The 13,847-nt window shown below is 33.9% G+C and overlaps 1 protein-coding gene across 4 annotated transcripts in view; it reads left to right on the plus strand.

Annotated features, from left to right (window-relative positions):
* The window catches only part of FAR1 (fatty acyl-CoA reductase 1), a 42,564-nt gene extending 32,635 nt beyond the window's left edge, over window positions 1-9,929 (plus strand). For 3 of the 4 annotated variants that reach the window (XM_033334897.2, XM_033334898.2, XM_076622005.1), the window contains exons 2-6: window positions 3,967-4,735; window positions 5,437-5,685; window positions 5,939-6,288; window positions 6,434-7,030; window positions 7,632-9,929. In XM_033334897.2, the coding sequence (XP_033190788.2) occupies window positions 4,526-4,735; window positions 5,437-5,685; window positions 5,939-6,288; window positions 6,434-7,030; window positions 7,632-7,773 (1,548 nt within the window). In that variant the 5' untranslated portion in view covers window positions 3,967-4,525 and the 3' untranslated portion in view covers window positions 7,774-9,929. Of the gene's footprint in view, window positions 1-3,385; window positions 3,534-3,966; window positions 4,736-5,436; window positions 5,686-5,938; window positions 6,289-6,433; window positions 7,031-7,631 lie in introns of those variants that run through there. The other variant, XM_076622006.1, reaches the window with a different exon arrangement.
* The last annotated feature ends 3,918 nt before the right edge of the window (window positions 9,930-13,847 follow it).

Here is a 13,847-nt window from a genome sequence, read left to right on the forward strand (position 1 = left end):
AAAAGAAATCCGACTTTATCTATATATACCGGAAGACCGATTTTGATTCTTCGTTCGCACGTTTTCGCAATGGCATAATATTACGCTCTCGTTTAGCGGCAACGTTTTAAGTGGACTTTCACTTTTCCTGGCTATGTTTTTCGATAATTTCGTGTTCTGATTGCACAACGGATAATAATCTAATGCTACGTTCGGCGTCATTACATTGCGTATTCTTCTCGACCTCGTAATACACGATGTGTTAAATTGCAATGCATAATGTACATGAACGTACATCCATTATCGCTAAGAATTTCCATCCTACCTATTTCTGCGTTGTTACGTCCTTGTTATCGCTATTTATTCTCGTAATTGTAACGTTCGGTAGGCCGCCAACTTTGCATTTGAATATCAAATTCTCAGATGATCATTTTTAACAGAGGAACCTGATTAACCCTTAACTACCATTGCTAGATAAGAAGTGACCTATATCGTGTAAATTAAGATGTTCAATATACCTTCATATATCTTGAGGAATTTATAACGTAGAATGTCATTAGTACTAGCAATTAGAAACGAAGATTTTCCTATTTATACGTTTGCCGCTGTATGTTCTGCAACCGACGAAGAATATCACAGTTTTTCCATACGAATTTCTCTTGCGTATAATATTTCAACGAAAATGTTTCAAAGAAACCACGTGTCTCTTGTGTACTCTTAAATTATCGGAAATTTGATTGACAAAAAAGAAGAAAAATAGGAGACCACTGCAACTAATGATCGAATTTTATTGCTGAACCTAAAACTTGACGAATAGAAGACGAACTCTTACAAGTGTATATCGTGTTATAAACTAACGAAAGACAGAGAGAAAGGCGGAAAGAATAGACCGAGGAAGATTGGCCCTGTGAGGGAGGAAAACTGGATTAGCGGAAGACGGAGAGAAACAGAAAGGAAACGAGGATTTTGTCAGTCAGTCGGCAGGTCGTTGTTCGTCGCATAACGGGTTTTCGTGTAACGGGGTCGAGCGACGTTCCTCTCTTTTCTTCCTTGTTTCTTCGTCCGTGGAGGCCGAGGAATGGGCGGCTTCTCGTGACCGTTTCGAGGCCAGGACGCTGACCTAGAATCGTATCGAAACCGCTTTTATCTACATTTCTAGTATTTTCCAGCTTTTGCGCTTAGCAGCGCGTATCTAAAAGTTCCCTCGTCTCTCATATTCCTCTTCTTCTGCTATTCATCTAGAACATGGTACAATTCGACGAGACGTGAAACAGACCTAAGATCGAGAAAATCGTCACGCGACAGATCACGAATTTCAGATTCGTAGAAGTTTGTTGGTTTTAATAGAAACGAGAAATATCTCTACGAACCGTATCACGAACCTACTCGTCATCGTCGATGATCGTTTAACGTGGTTTGATCGATATTATGCAATTCCAGATCAAAGAACGTTTGCTTGTTTTAGCAACGAAATAGACAAGATTTTTATGAACTCTGTAACTTAGTCGTCGTTATCGCTGACTACGGTTCTTCTTAAACCTTTGCACTCCTACGTCGTTTTTATCTCAGGAGCTTCTTCGTCGAGTCCCACTCGACATTCTTTCAGTCCCACCTTCTTCCGTGCGAAGGAAAACCAGCATTGCATTCTGGAAATTGTTTCAGGATATATCGTACACTTAAAAATGACAAAATACAACAATAGTGTGAATAAAACTGCTATTTAATCGAATTTGTTTCTTTTCTTATTTATTTAAATTGTCTTATTTTTCAGTTAAAGTAAATTTCAAATAAAACGCTTAAAAGCGTTGGGAGCTGCGCTGCTAACGAAATTGAAATAAAATTCGGAGTGCAGCAAAGGGTTAAGGGAAGTTTCTTAATTTTTTTGTTTTATTTATTTATTAAAATTACAATCAATTCTCGCGTTGAGAATTTTCAGTCATTTTTCTGGCGTGGCGCAGTGACACGGCTGATTATTTATAATAAGTTAATACTTATTATAGATAGGTATAATTTATAAGTAAGTATTATAAATAAGTAAATATTACTTAATTTAGATAATCTAGCGTTTAGGTCTAGCGGGTAGTGCCTCTTCAACCTGCGAATCTGGTCCGTCGTATCAAGTAGTCCAGTGATTAGGGGGTTTGTTCACTCTTTTGCTATATCTGTCGCTGTAACTTAATTTTTTGAACGGATCCGATCAATGTTTCTCGTCTTGCTATAATTAACAATAGGATATCTGTGACTTTGATAACGAATTTTACTTATGATTCATTTATCATTCAATATTACTCGCGAATGATGTTTCCTACTGAACTAATAAACAAAGTTCGCGTGACACAAGTCATTTTTAACGTTGTGGAACAGATATATACGTGTTCAGTAATCGATTTGCCAGCTCGTTTAAATTCCCATGTTTTTATCGTTAGTTAGAAATAAAACGTTTGAATGCGCATTATTCGGCCAATGTAAGCTAATAAAAAGCAAAAGTTAAACACGCGTCCATTCAATGTCGCTCTGTGTCGTTCAGTCTTCGATTCAAGCTACGTGCATCGATACTATACACTGTCACTTCATTTATATGCACTAGAATAGAAGCTTGAAAGTAAGGTTCAGCGTACATCATACGAGATCGTACGACACGTGCCACTGAACGTTTAAATCTTCTGTAATATCATGCTCTTACAAGCTACTATCTGCACGTCTATGTTTCTTTTTGGATCTTCTAACTATTCGTCGCTATCCCATTACGCGATCTCCCATTGATAAACGACGGATATTTATGCGAATTTGTATTTTTCTAAACATAGTCGAGGAAACGCTATCTAATCATCATTACTGCGCTAATAGACTGCGATAGATCCGTTTAACTTTTCTTTTTTTTTTCTTTTTTTTTTTCTGGAAAATTGTAATCATTCGTAATTCTTCTACTGATGGATAATTCAGATTATACAAACTTCTTCGAGCGAAGATTTAAACAATTACTATTTTTTAACAAATTTAAACTTGCATTATATTATAAGCTTATTTTTATAAAATTTTGGTTTTCTATCGTTACTGTGTTCGATCGAACAGCGCGAGACACACGGTATATCAACGAATAGACTTGAAAAGTTTGGAACGAATAGTTTCGAGCAACGAATGATGCAACTCGCTCGTGTTCCTCCTTTCGAAATATTTTTTTCATCGTATTACTCTGTTCAATTGTAACATCGTGGATTGATCGAGCGAAAGAACTCGCGGAAAGATAAGTTCCTTGAGTTTCACTTTATCGTACAACTGCCTAGATGGTCGTAAGTACGTTATCAAGTTTCGCTTGTAACAGTTATCTGAAAATGATCGATATATATTAGTTGATAGAAGAAATTTAGAAATTTTACAGTGTATGCCTCAAGCTAGTGGGGCGCATTTCTTAATTAGATTTTGTCTGACAAATAGCAATAACGTTCGAACCGCTGACACGGAGTAGCTATAATTTGAGAAAAGTAATTTATTACAAGGACGAAGTATTTCAATTTTCTCGAACTTCCTCATATCGTGGAATTTGAGCGAAAGAAGTAAGTAACGTAAAAGTGACGGAAAGATACCGAGCAAATTCTCGAAATACTTTTTCATTAATTTATTTTAATTACTGAAAATTCTCAACGCGAGAATTGATTGTAATTTTAAGAAATAAAATAAAAAAAAAATTTACTTAGTTCAGTTCTGAATGGATTGACTAGGAAATTCATAATAGCTAACCAGGAACGATCGTTTCTTTTATGACAGAGGAAATGGTAATGCAAAAATGCATAGAAACGTGATCTGATTTGCAAAATATATTCATCGAACTAATTTTGCCAAAGTTACTCCGTATTTTCAACGCGTCTTTATATTTCTGCATTTTTGGCTGCCACTTGAACTTCTTTCGTTTCCAATTAAATTGCTGAATTAAATGAAACAGACGCGTCTCAAACGTTGCTAACATTCCGTTGTTCGCTTTTGTTACAGCCAAGTGTATGCCGTGGTCGTAAGGAGGCACGAAATGATTCCACCAGAAATAAAATCCATTCGTAACCCACTTGGAAACCCGTGGAACGGTGTGAACCTGTGCTAGCTATCGTTGCAACTTTCTCAAACTCTGGCCCATCTATAGGGGAGCTGCGTTTCTTCTTCTGCTAACTTGTACAGTCGCAAACGAATGAGTCAAAAAGTAACAGAAGATTAAAAAAAAAAAGAAGAAAAAGAAGGAGGATATACGTGTACATATAGATCTATATCTCATTTAAGAAAAAAAAAAAAAAGATAAGTATCAAAGATCGTATCAAGACCAAAGATAAAGCCGAAGAGAGAAAGATTGAGAGAGAGAAGAAGAAGGAGAAGAAAGAAAGAGGAAAAGGGAAATAATTGAAGAAGAGGTGTTCTTAAGAAGCTTCCAAAAGAAAAGACAGCATAGAACGTCGTATATATAAAACGTTCTGGATATTATTGAAAATAAGTGTTTAATTAAGAATTATTGTATTTTGAACGAAGAAGAAATAAAAGAGAAGAAGAAAGTAGACGCGTCAAGATGAGTACAATAAGTAACAGTCAGACTACGTCCGTAAAGGAATTCTACAGGGATAGAAGCATCTTCGTGACTGGCGTTACTGGATTTATGGGCAAAGTCCTTGTCGAGAAACTGCTCAGATCTTGTCCAATAAAGAACATTTATGTCTTGATAAGAAATAAAAAGGGGCAAGATGCACACCAGAGGTTGCGGGCACTGTTGAATGGACCGGTGTGTTCAACTGCATTGTTTTCTCCTTAATTAAAGTATTTCCTATTTTCGAAACTAGAGAAAATTCAGATTTTATCGTTTTTTTTTTATTTTGCACCGTATTTGTTTTTCTTTGTTCAGTTAAAAATATTTGCCCGTTATTTTGTCGTAACAATCAACAAAATCGTAACATAATTATTCTTGAATGCTAAAAAAAAAAAAAAACAATGTGCTTGAAATATTTTGTTTCATATTTTATTATTATTCTTGTATTAGGCTTTCGTGTATTGTAAAAATATTCCAATATACCGGACATGTATTAGATTGTTCAGAAAATTCGTAACGAAGAACAATTTAAAAGGGATATGTTTTCATAGAATTAACGTTAATCCATATGATACAACTTACCTCAAGTAGTGCAAAATACAGGAAACTTTTTTCCATCTTACAAGTAGATGAACTTATGGAAATTTAAGTCGTTTCTTTCTCTTGAAAATTGGAATTTTCAAGTAAGAAATTAATAAACAGCGGAGTTGATCGGTTTAGCCCGTGAAGATCTCCCTTTAATATCCATTTAAGAGCAGTATTCGTTCAAACGTTTCGTTATTTCATAGGAATTTGCGATGAAGATAACCGTGAACTTGTTGAACAACCTAATGTCTCTTTGCAGTTATTTTATTTCCCGTTAAATAACAAAAATTAACGTAATGAAATGTTTGCAGCTGTTCGATAAACTACGTCGAGACGCACCGAATGAGCTTCTGAAGGTAATCGCCGTGCCTGGAGACATCACGGAACACGAACTGGGTATTTCAGAATCTGATCAGAACGTTCTAATAAGAAACGTGTCAGTCGTCTTTCATTCTGCCGCTACTGTGAAGTTTGATGAGGCCCTCAAGATTTCGGTTACTATTAACATGGTCGGCACTAAACAGCTATTGAATCTGTGTCACCGTATGCAAAATTTAGAGGTAAAGAAAGTAGTACACTGTAGTCTATTATAATATAAACGCCCTTACATGTCATTCTTATGTGTGACGAAGTAGTTCTCTTTACCTTTCAATCCCTGAACAATTATTATTAATTATTATGTTAGTCTGACATATTTAATTTATTAATCTATAAAATGTAACGATTAGGGATCTGTGTTATTTTTTTTTTCTAAAGTAAAACTGAAGAGAATGGGTAGCAAAGATAAATTAATCCTTATGTCTTTATGTATAGGCGCTGATCCATGTTTCAACGGCATATTGCAACTGTGACCGTAAGGACATCGCTGAAGAAATCTATCCTCTTATAGCGGAACCAGAACAAATATTCGCTTTGACGAAGGTGATGGATGACAAGATGGTTGACGATATAACACCAATTTTGATCGGCAATCGACCGAATACCTATACATTTACCAAAGCCCTAGCGGAAAGAATGTTGGAAGCAGAATCTGATTATTTACCGATTTCAATTGTGAGACCCACTATAGTTCTATCATCGTTTAGAGAACCGGTTGCCGGATGGTTAGATAATTGGAACGGACCGACTGGTCTTATTGCCGCAGCTGGCAAAGGTTTCTTCAGGTAAGCTTGGAACCTAGTAATTTCTATGTTAGTTAAACCAATAAACAATATAAGATTCAGTGAATTCTTTGTTTCTTTACAAACTTTATAACTGAAATGATTGACTCGATTATTAATAAATAAACATTCGTTATATACATCGCAGAACTATGCTTTGCCGGGGAGAAATGGTAGCTGATATAGTGCCGGTCGACATAGTGATCAATTTGATGATCGTCGCGGCATGGAAGACCGCGATGAATCGCACGAAGACGATTCCCATATACAATTGCTGCACAGGCCAACAGAATCCAATCACCTGGAGGAAGTTCGTTGAACTGTCATTCAAGTACAGCCGAATGCACCCATACAACGATGTGATTTGGTACCCAGGTGGCAGGTGCCACAATTCCGCTATAGTGAACAAAATATGCATGCTCATCCAGCACATTGTACCGGCGCACATTTTAGACTTTACTCTTCGACTGAAGGGCAAGACGGCCAATATGGTCACATTACAATCGAAACTTGAAAAAGCTACCAAATACTTGGAGTACTTTACTACGCAACAATGGATATTCAAAGATGATAATGTTCGAGAATTAAACGAAGAGCTTAGTCTCGAGGACCGCCAGACATTTACATTCGACGTTAGACAAATTGACTGGGCTTCATACTTGGAACACTATATTTTGGGAATTCGGCACTTCCTCCTCAAGGAGAACCCGGACACACTGCCAGCTGCTCGTGTACACCTTAAGAAGTATGTAATCTTCATGATAACAAAAATAGAAATCTAAAAAATACAGAATATCAATTACAATGTGATTTTATTTGCAAACTTATTTTTATATAGATGTATATTTGATCATATTTAATACACTTTAATCCTTTCGATGTCTTGATACAATTAATATCGTTAACTAGAAGAATCAACGTAATACAAGCATACGAAGACAATAGATGAAAAACGCTTTACATATGAAAGCATTTTGAAATTCAATACCTCGTCAATCAATCACCTATTATTAAAACTGTCCATTTCTTAAATTTGGTTATAAAATTAAAGAATATTTAATTATTCGGCATAAAGAATACCAATTTCTCAAAAGCATTGAATATCATATTATGTTATCTACTGCTAAAAGACTTATGTCTTTAGGTCGAATAGGCTGTTCCTCTTTTCAGCTATGTCATATCGAAATACGCCTTTTTCTAAACACTAAATGAGAACTAGAAAATGAACTAAATTGTACTTATCATATTTTCCCTTGTAATCTTCGTATTTAACTTAGAAAATATCTCGAAATTATCCTTTTATATATATATTATGATACTAATCTATCTGATATAATCTGTTTCAGATTATACTGGATTCACAAAGCTGTGCAATTCGGGGTGCTATTAGTACTGCTGCGTTTTCTGTTGTTTCGAAGTACCGTGACCCAAAACGCATGTTATTCATTGGTGTCTCTGGTGTTACGTGTGTGCCGTATAATTGTTTGACGGCTCAGAACGCTGGTTGAGGATCGCGAAAAGCGTTATAACAAACAACAACCACTAATCGTACAGAAGCATAATCTAATGGTGCGAGTTGTTCTCCGACTTCATTGCTCGCCGTTTCCAACGAGCAATCGCTATGTTCAAACATCCCATCGGTTGGCCTTTTCGATGTTTCTATTTGTTCATAATTAAATTAGCGTTCGCTAGAGATATTCAATTCCACAGAGAGGTGCAGTTACGAAACTGGTCCAAAAAAAAAAAGAAAAAAGAAAAAAACACACACACACACGGATGATAAGACGTACATTCGAAGCTTTCGAAGTTATATATAAAAGTCACTTTGTTATAACTCCTAAAACTGAACAGAAAGAGTGTAACCACCCTTGAGTAAATACGTCGTCTTTTTGTTCAACGGTAGAAAAGGGAAAAGAAAGTTCAAATATTTACGACCATACGTTTTTATCTGTGTCGTGTATTTTTCATGACGCCGTCTCAAAAAGGAGTTCCGTTCTTGAATATCGATATTTCGCATATCGTTGATCCGTGGTGACGAGACACTTGAAATATTCGAACAAGTTTGTTGCTGAAAGATTTAATTCTTGATACTTTTTATCGGTCTGTTACATTTAAATCATACTACACGATAGTTATATCGTAAAGTGCGATTTTGAAATTATACGACGTGAGAACTCCGTGAGCCGGCAGCTCGAATACTGTTCGAAATTATTCGACATTTGCCATAAAACCTTGTGATTTCATTGGTATTTCGTTAAATATGTTTCTTTTTACGGGATCTCTCTTTACATCACTATATCTTGGTGATCAGAAATAAAAGATGCGTAAGAAAGGACAAATTATTTGTATTTTTACATTTTGAAAAGTAATCAGTATCGTGTATAATGTGTCTTTTATTGGTTGACTATTTAATTTAAGTAATCGATTCAATCTTCCAGTGAATTTTTGTGATCTTTTAAGCAATAAGATTCTATCGTGTATTGCGTTATAGAGGACACGTCCTGCTTCATTTCTTTTTTGCCAAAACGGAGAAAAAGATTTGAGAGAAAAGAAAGGGGGAAAGAGAAACAGATTTAACATTAATCGTAGAAAATAAATCGAAGCGATTAGATTATTATTATGCGAGTATGTATTTTACAACATTGCCAAACGATTTTAACGCCCGCTAAATTTCTTCCTTTTTCATAATTTTTACGATGTGTAGAAGTAGTGAAAAATTCCTTCCTGTAAAAGATCGTTTAATCCTTTCAGAAGCAGGGATTTTTTTAGACGCCCAACCATTTCCTTAGAGTGAACTTTTTCACGATTTAATGTAATAAGCTGTAATACAGTAAAACTATATGTATAGTACGAAAGCTGGGAGGATTGAACGTTCAAAATTTAGCATCGAATCCTTTCGAGTCTGCGTGGTACATGATTTTTCTTTTTTCTTGGAATTACAAAATAAGTTCTACTACTTTGTTAACGAAGAACAAAGCATAGACTCGAAATGGTCGAAATGATCGAAAAGGAACATTTTTAATGCCAGTTGGAGGAGTTACAAATTCGTCGTGCCTTTGTGTCGTCGCGATCTGGCATTTTGTTCGTTCATTTGTACTGCGACGTAAGATTCATAGATGGATATTTGGTAATGATTTTACGTCGAAGCACACGCTCGGTTCCATCATTCGGTTTCACCATCAACGAACCAAGTTACTGTTTCCAAACCGATCATACCAGATATTTGGGTGATCGTGTATAATTACTATTTCTGTATAAAAAAAAAGAACTATTCGTATGCGTTTAATTATTGTTGTTATTTTAATTGGATTATTTGTAAAAACAAAAAAGGGAGACATTTAATGGAAAATGCGCTTGTTATAGCTTTGTTTGATATATTTAAGTTAGCTCGAATTTATCGAGTACATTTACTTGTTTTCTTGTAATTAAACAAATAGATGAAATTTGGGATATATCCTTTCTTATTTTAATGTTCCTTGTTTCCTTATCTCAAGATGTTTCATCAAGATTATTTATAAGTTATTATATAAGGTATATTCCTTATGAGTATATATCTATAAGGCTATAACATATACCTATAAGATATATAGCCATATATATGAATCTTAAAATTTTAAGTTAATAATAAATCTAAATGTGTAAAACGAGCATTTGTACGAATAATTTGCTTCGTTTTTGGTGAAATTGAAGATGTAAAAGGACATTGACGAGTGCCAAAACATCCAGCTTGTTACAATTGACACAAATGTAATACGATCACTGCTAAATCATTGTAATGGAGAAGATTGTCAAAACACGTTACAGATTACCCCATTGTTTTTATTCATGATCAAGTGCGTTGAAACGTTTTCCTGTAAATCAAGAATACCAATGTAGAACTCAACACACTAAGATCACATGTCATACAGCGTTTTTCAAATCTGCCATCGGTAGACAGACACAACGCATTTATCCAAGTCTTCAAGATGTTAACGCAAACCCTAACCATCAAGAATACCAAGCGTTTATTATTAGAGGTCTAACCTAAAAAGGAAGACGGAAACTTAAAGACAAGAGAAGACAGGAGCTCAAAAGTTTTTATTAGGACCCTACCATCATCTAATTAAAAATTTAAACGATTTTGAACAAGAAATATAATTTCAATAAATATTCACCATTGATACTATTGGAATTGAAGTAACCAATTATTCTCTGAACTGCTCAAACTCCAACCACAGCGAAATATTAATATTAATATAAAATAAATAAAATTGTTCGAAAAGCAAAATAGTAACAAAAAATAAAACCATAAATTAGTTACAAAGTACACAAGCGTTTCTTCAAGAAAAAGAAGGAAAATCAGTAGGCAAAAGATTGTAACGACCCGATTGGAGAAATGGTTACGTTTAAAACGTTTATCATCCAAACGTGAGCCAAGATACAGAAATATCGGTAGGTATATTAAGGTGTATTATAACATCCACAATATGTTATCAAAGCTAAAATTTTGAAGGCATTGGCAACTCGTTTTTCTGTTTCGATCAACTTTTCCACGTGCATACATATACGATAACACTTCCAGTAGCGGCCGATCGGCCAATGTGATTACATTAGAATTAAATATAGGCAGAAAGAGCCAACAAATTTGTATATATACGAATTTATCGATGATTAGCGTGAAAAGAATTTTATATGTATGCACGATGATTTGATGCATCCATTTTTGTTATTCATTCGTATGCTCCAGAAAAATATTCGCGTGTTTTTCGCTATGCCCGTAACGATATATGTTCTATATACTATATAATTATGTATATTATTGTGTTATTGTATTTATATTTTATTGCATTAACCTGTGTATATACAATACACATTCCAACGCTCTTCTTTCGATAAGATATGCATATATACATACGCATCTTTACGTTTTTATATTGCTATCAACATAATAGAGAAATTTGAAAATGTGTGCTTGGTAATTAATATTTGATACGTTTATTTCAATAATGCCCTCGGTGAATTTGCATAAAGCGTATATAATTGCACAGATTTTAATTATGTTCGTTAACCCTCTATAACCCATTCTGTGACATCTTTTATCTGATTATTAATTTAAACGATATAAAATAAAACTGTTAGAGAATACAAATGTTTCTTGGTAAAATTGAAATTTATAAGTTAATAAATTATATGAAATGGTCCGTGGAGGGTTAATTATGAATAAAAATCTTTTCTCTGCAACACTAAATCCCATGTGACGCAAATTTACACATGACAAAGTTTTTTAATACTACATTCGTTGCCTGTGTCTTTAAAACAATTAATTATATTAATCCTCATCCGTACCTCGTGTCAATTTGACACATTTTTCACGTGAAAGATGATGTTATTCCGCTATTTGTAGAAAATTGATCTGACCTTGTGATTTTTATTTTTTTAACGTGGAATATATATATGTATATGTATATATTTAGTATTGTTAAGGGCAAAACATGCGATAAAAGAGTGTGACAACACTTGTTAGGAAAAGGGCTCTATCTGTCAATCTGACACACATAGTTCTGATCAAGTCCATTGACGACTAGTTCATTGCTTTGTTATTGTTGCACAACAATTATGCATTCACTGTACATCCCCTCCAGAATGCAACTAGACATGCATAGCTTTGAGTATTAAAATTTCGTATGGGTATAAAGAAAAGAAGAGGCGTTATGTCTTCTTTTTGTTCTGTTTGTCGCGAGACAAAGCTAAGAACAGTAATATCGAAGCAATGCGAAGTAGAACACGTGCGAATGAAATCCGATACTTGTGAAGGAGAATTAGTGTGAATGTGTGTAAACGATAAGGAGAAAAAACAATTATTTCGTTTTATTGATGTTTTACGATTGTGTCAGTTTGACGCACGAGAGACACATTAAATTATAAAAATGAGGGACGGATGAGGGTTATGTTAAAACCGCCAGTTTTGAAAACGCGTATATGATTTTTTCGACTAGAAGGACCGACTTCTCCTTCAATTCTCTTCTGAAAAGAGCATATGACATTTTTAAATTGATCATCTCGTGTCCTTAAGTTCGAACGGGCTTCCTTTTGATATTTATTTCATTGCGATATTTATTATCCATCGTTCAAAAATGCTGCCAAGAAACAATGAAAGATTACATACTACATATGCTAGGAAGAGAGAGAAAACGAGGAAAGTATCATCAAACGAGGAAGAGAAGAGAAGAGGAATGAGTAAACCTTTGTGAAAAGAAAGTCGATCGAATACAGCGTTGAAAAAATGACTAAAGGACGAGGAAGAAAGAAAAACTATGTGAAGGAGTAATGCTACCGAAGGTCACCGCCTGCTAGTCTTGTCTATATTGTTATTCGGTTACATAGTGCATATAAGGAAACAATATTTAATATAATCGATTTAATTAATATTGTACTTCTATAAATTACATTAAAAACAATGAACCATTACAAACGAATCTTTTAACATACCCTTTGAAACGGTTAATAAAAATAATTCAAAGAAACAGTCTCGCTGGTGTATTGAATAATTCATAAAGTTATAACATTTATAGAATTACAAATTATATTTCGAAGCTTTTTATTATTTTTCATTTTTCAAATTTACGTTGTTAATGTAAAATATTGAAGCACGAAAACATTAATGAAAAAAAAAAAACGAAACACTCTTCGTCTCTTATTTTTATTACAAAAATTGATTGTTATATAATCTAGCACATGATATTTCTTTTGCATTGGTTTTTTAAATTAACAAATCTTTACATTAAAAGAAAATATAAATATACGATAAAAATATGCGAACGAAGATTCTAAATAAAATAAGAGAAGGGATAAACATAAAAGTAGAATCAGATAGAAATATACGCGTTGGAATCGGTCAAGTCAAAGTAGAAAAGGACGAATTGCTACGGGTAGATGGTGTAAGAACAACACAACACGATCGTATAGTACTTAAATGCTATAAAGAATGTAGTAAAACGTGAAGGATCGAATTTCGCGTATCAAAATAGTGTTGAGAAGAAAAAACAAAAAATGAGCATACTTGAAAAAAAAAGAAAGATGGTATGATACGTTTGGAGTGTTGAAATGTAGCAAATAAAATTTACCAAAAAAAGAGCTTTGTTTTATAATATTTCATACTTCATTTCCAACATAAATTTTGTTCAATATTTTACAGCACTATATATTGTACTTTTTAAACATGCAATACAACATATTAAGAGCACATGCAATTAAATATTTGGGAGATTTTATTATGTATAGGATAAATAAAAAGCATTTTTTTTTAGCTTTTTTAAAGATTATTATAGATTCAGAACACAATGAATCTTGATATACAAGATATACAATCTGTGCTATACAAGTGATCATTGCGGATAGTTACAGGCTTTTATCTACGATGATACGGATGTTCCCAATTTTACCAATCCAAAATGTCTTATCATGTGTATTGATTTCCACGACCATTACATTACAACTCTTCCATGAAAAACAAATATTTTTATGTTACTACAGAATCGATAATCATGATGAATTCACAATATACACATATATGTATATATATA

Source organism: Bombus vancouverensis, chromosome 10, assembly GCF_051014615.1.
Source record: "Bombus vancouverensis nearcticus chromosome 10, iyBomVanc1_principal, whole genome shotgun sequence".
NCBI lineage: Eukaryota > Metazoa > Arthropoda > Insecta > Hymenoptera > Apidae > Bombus > Bombus vancouverensis.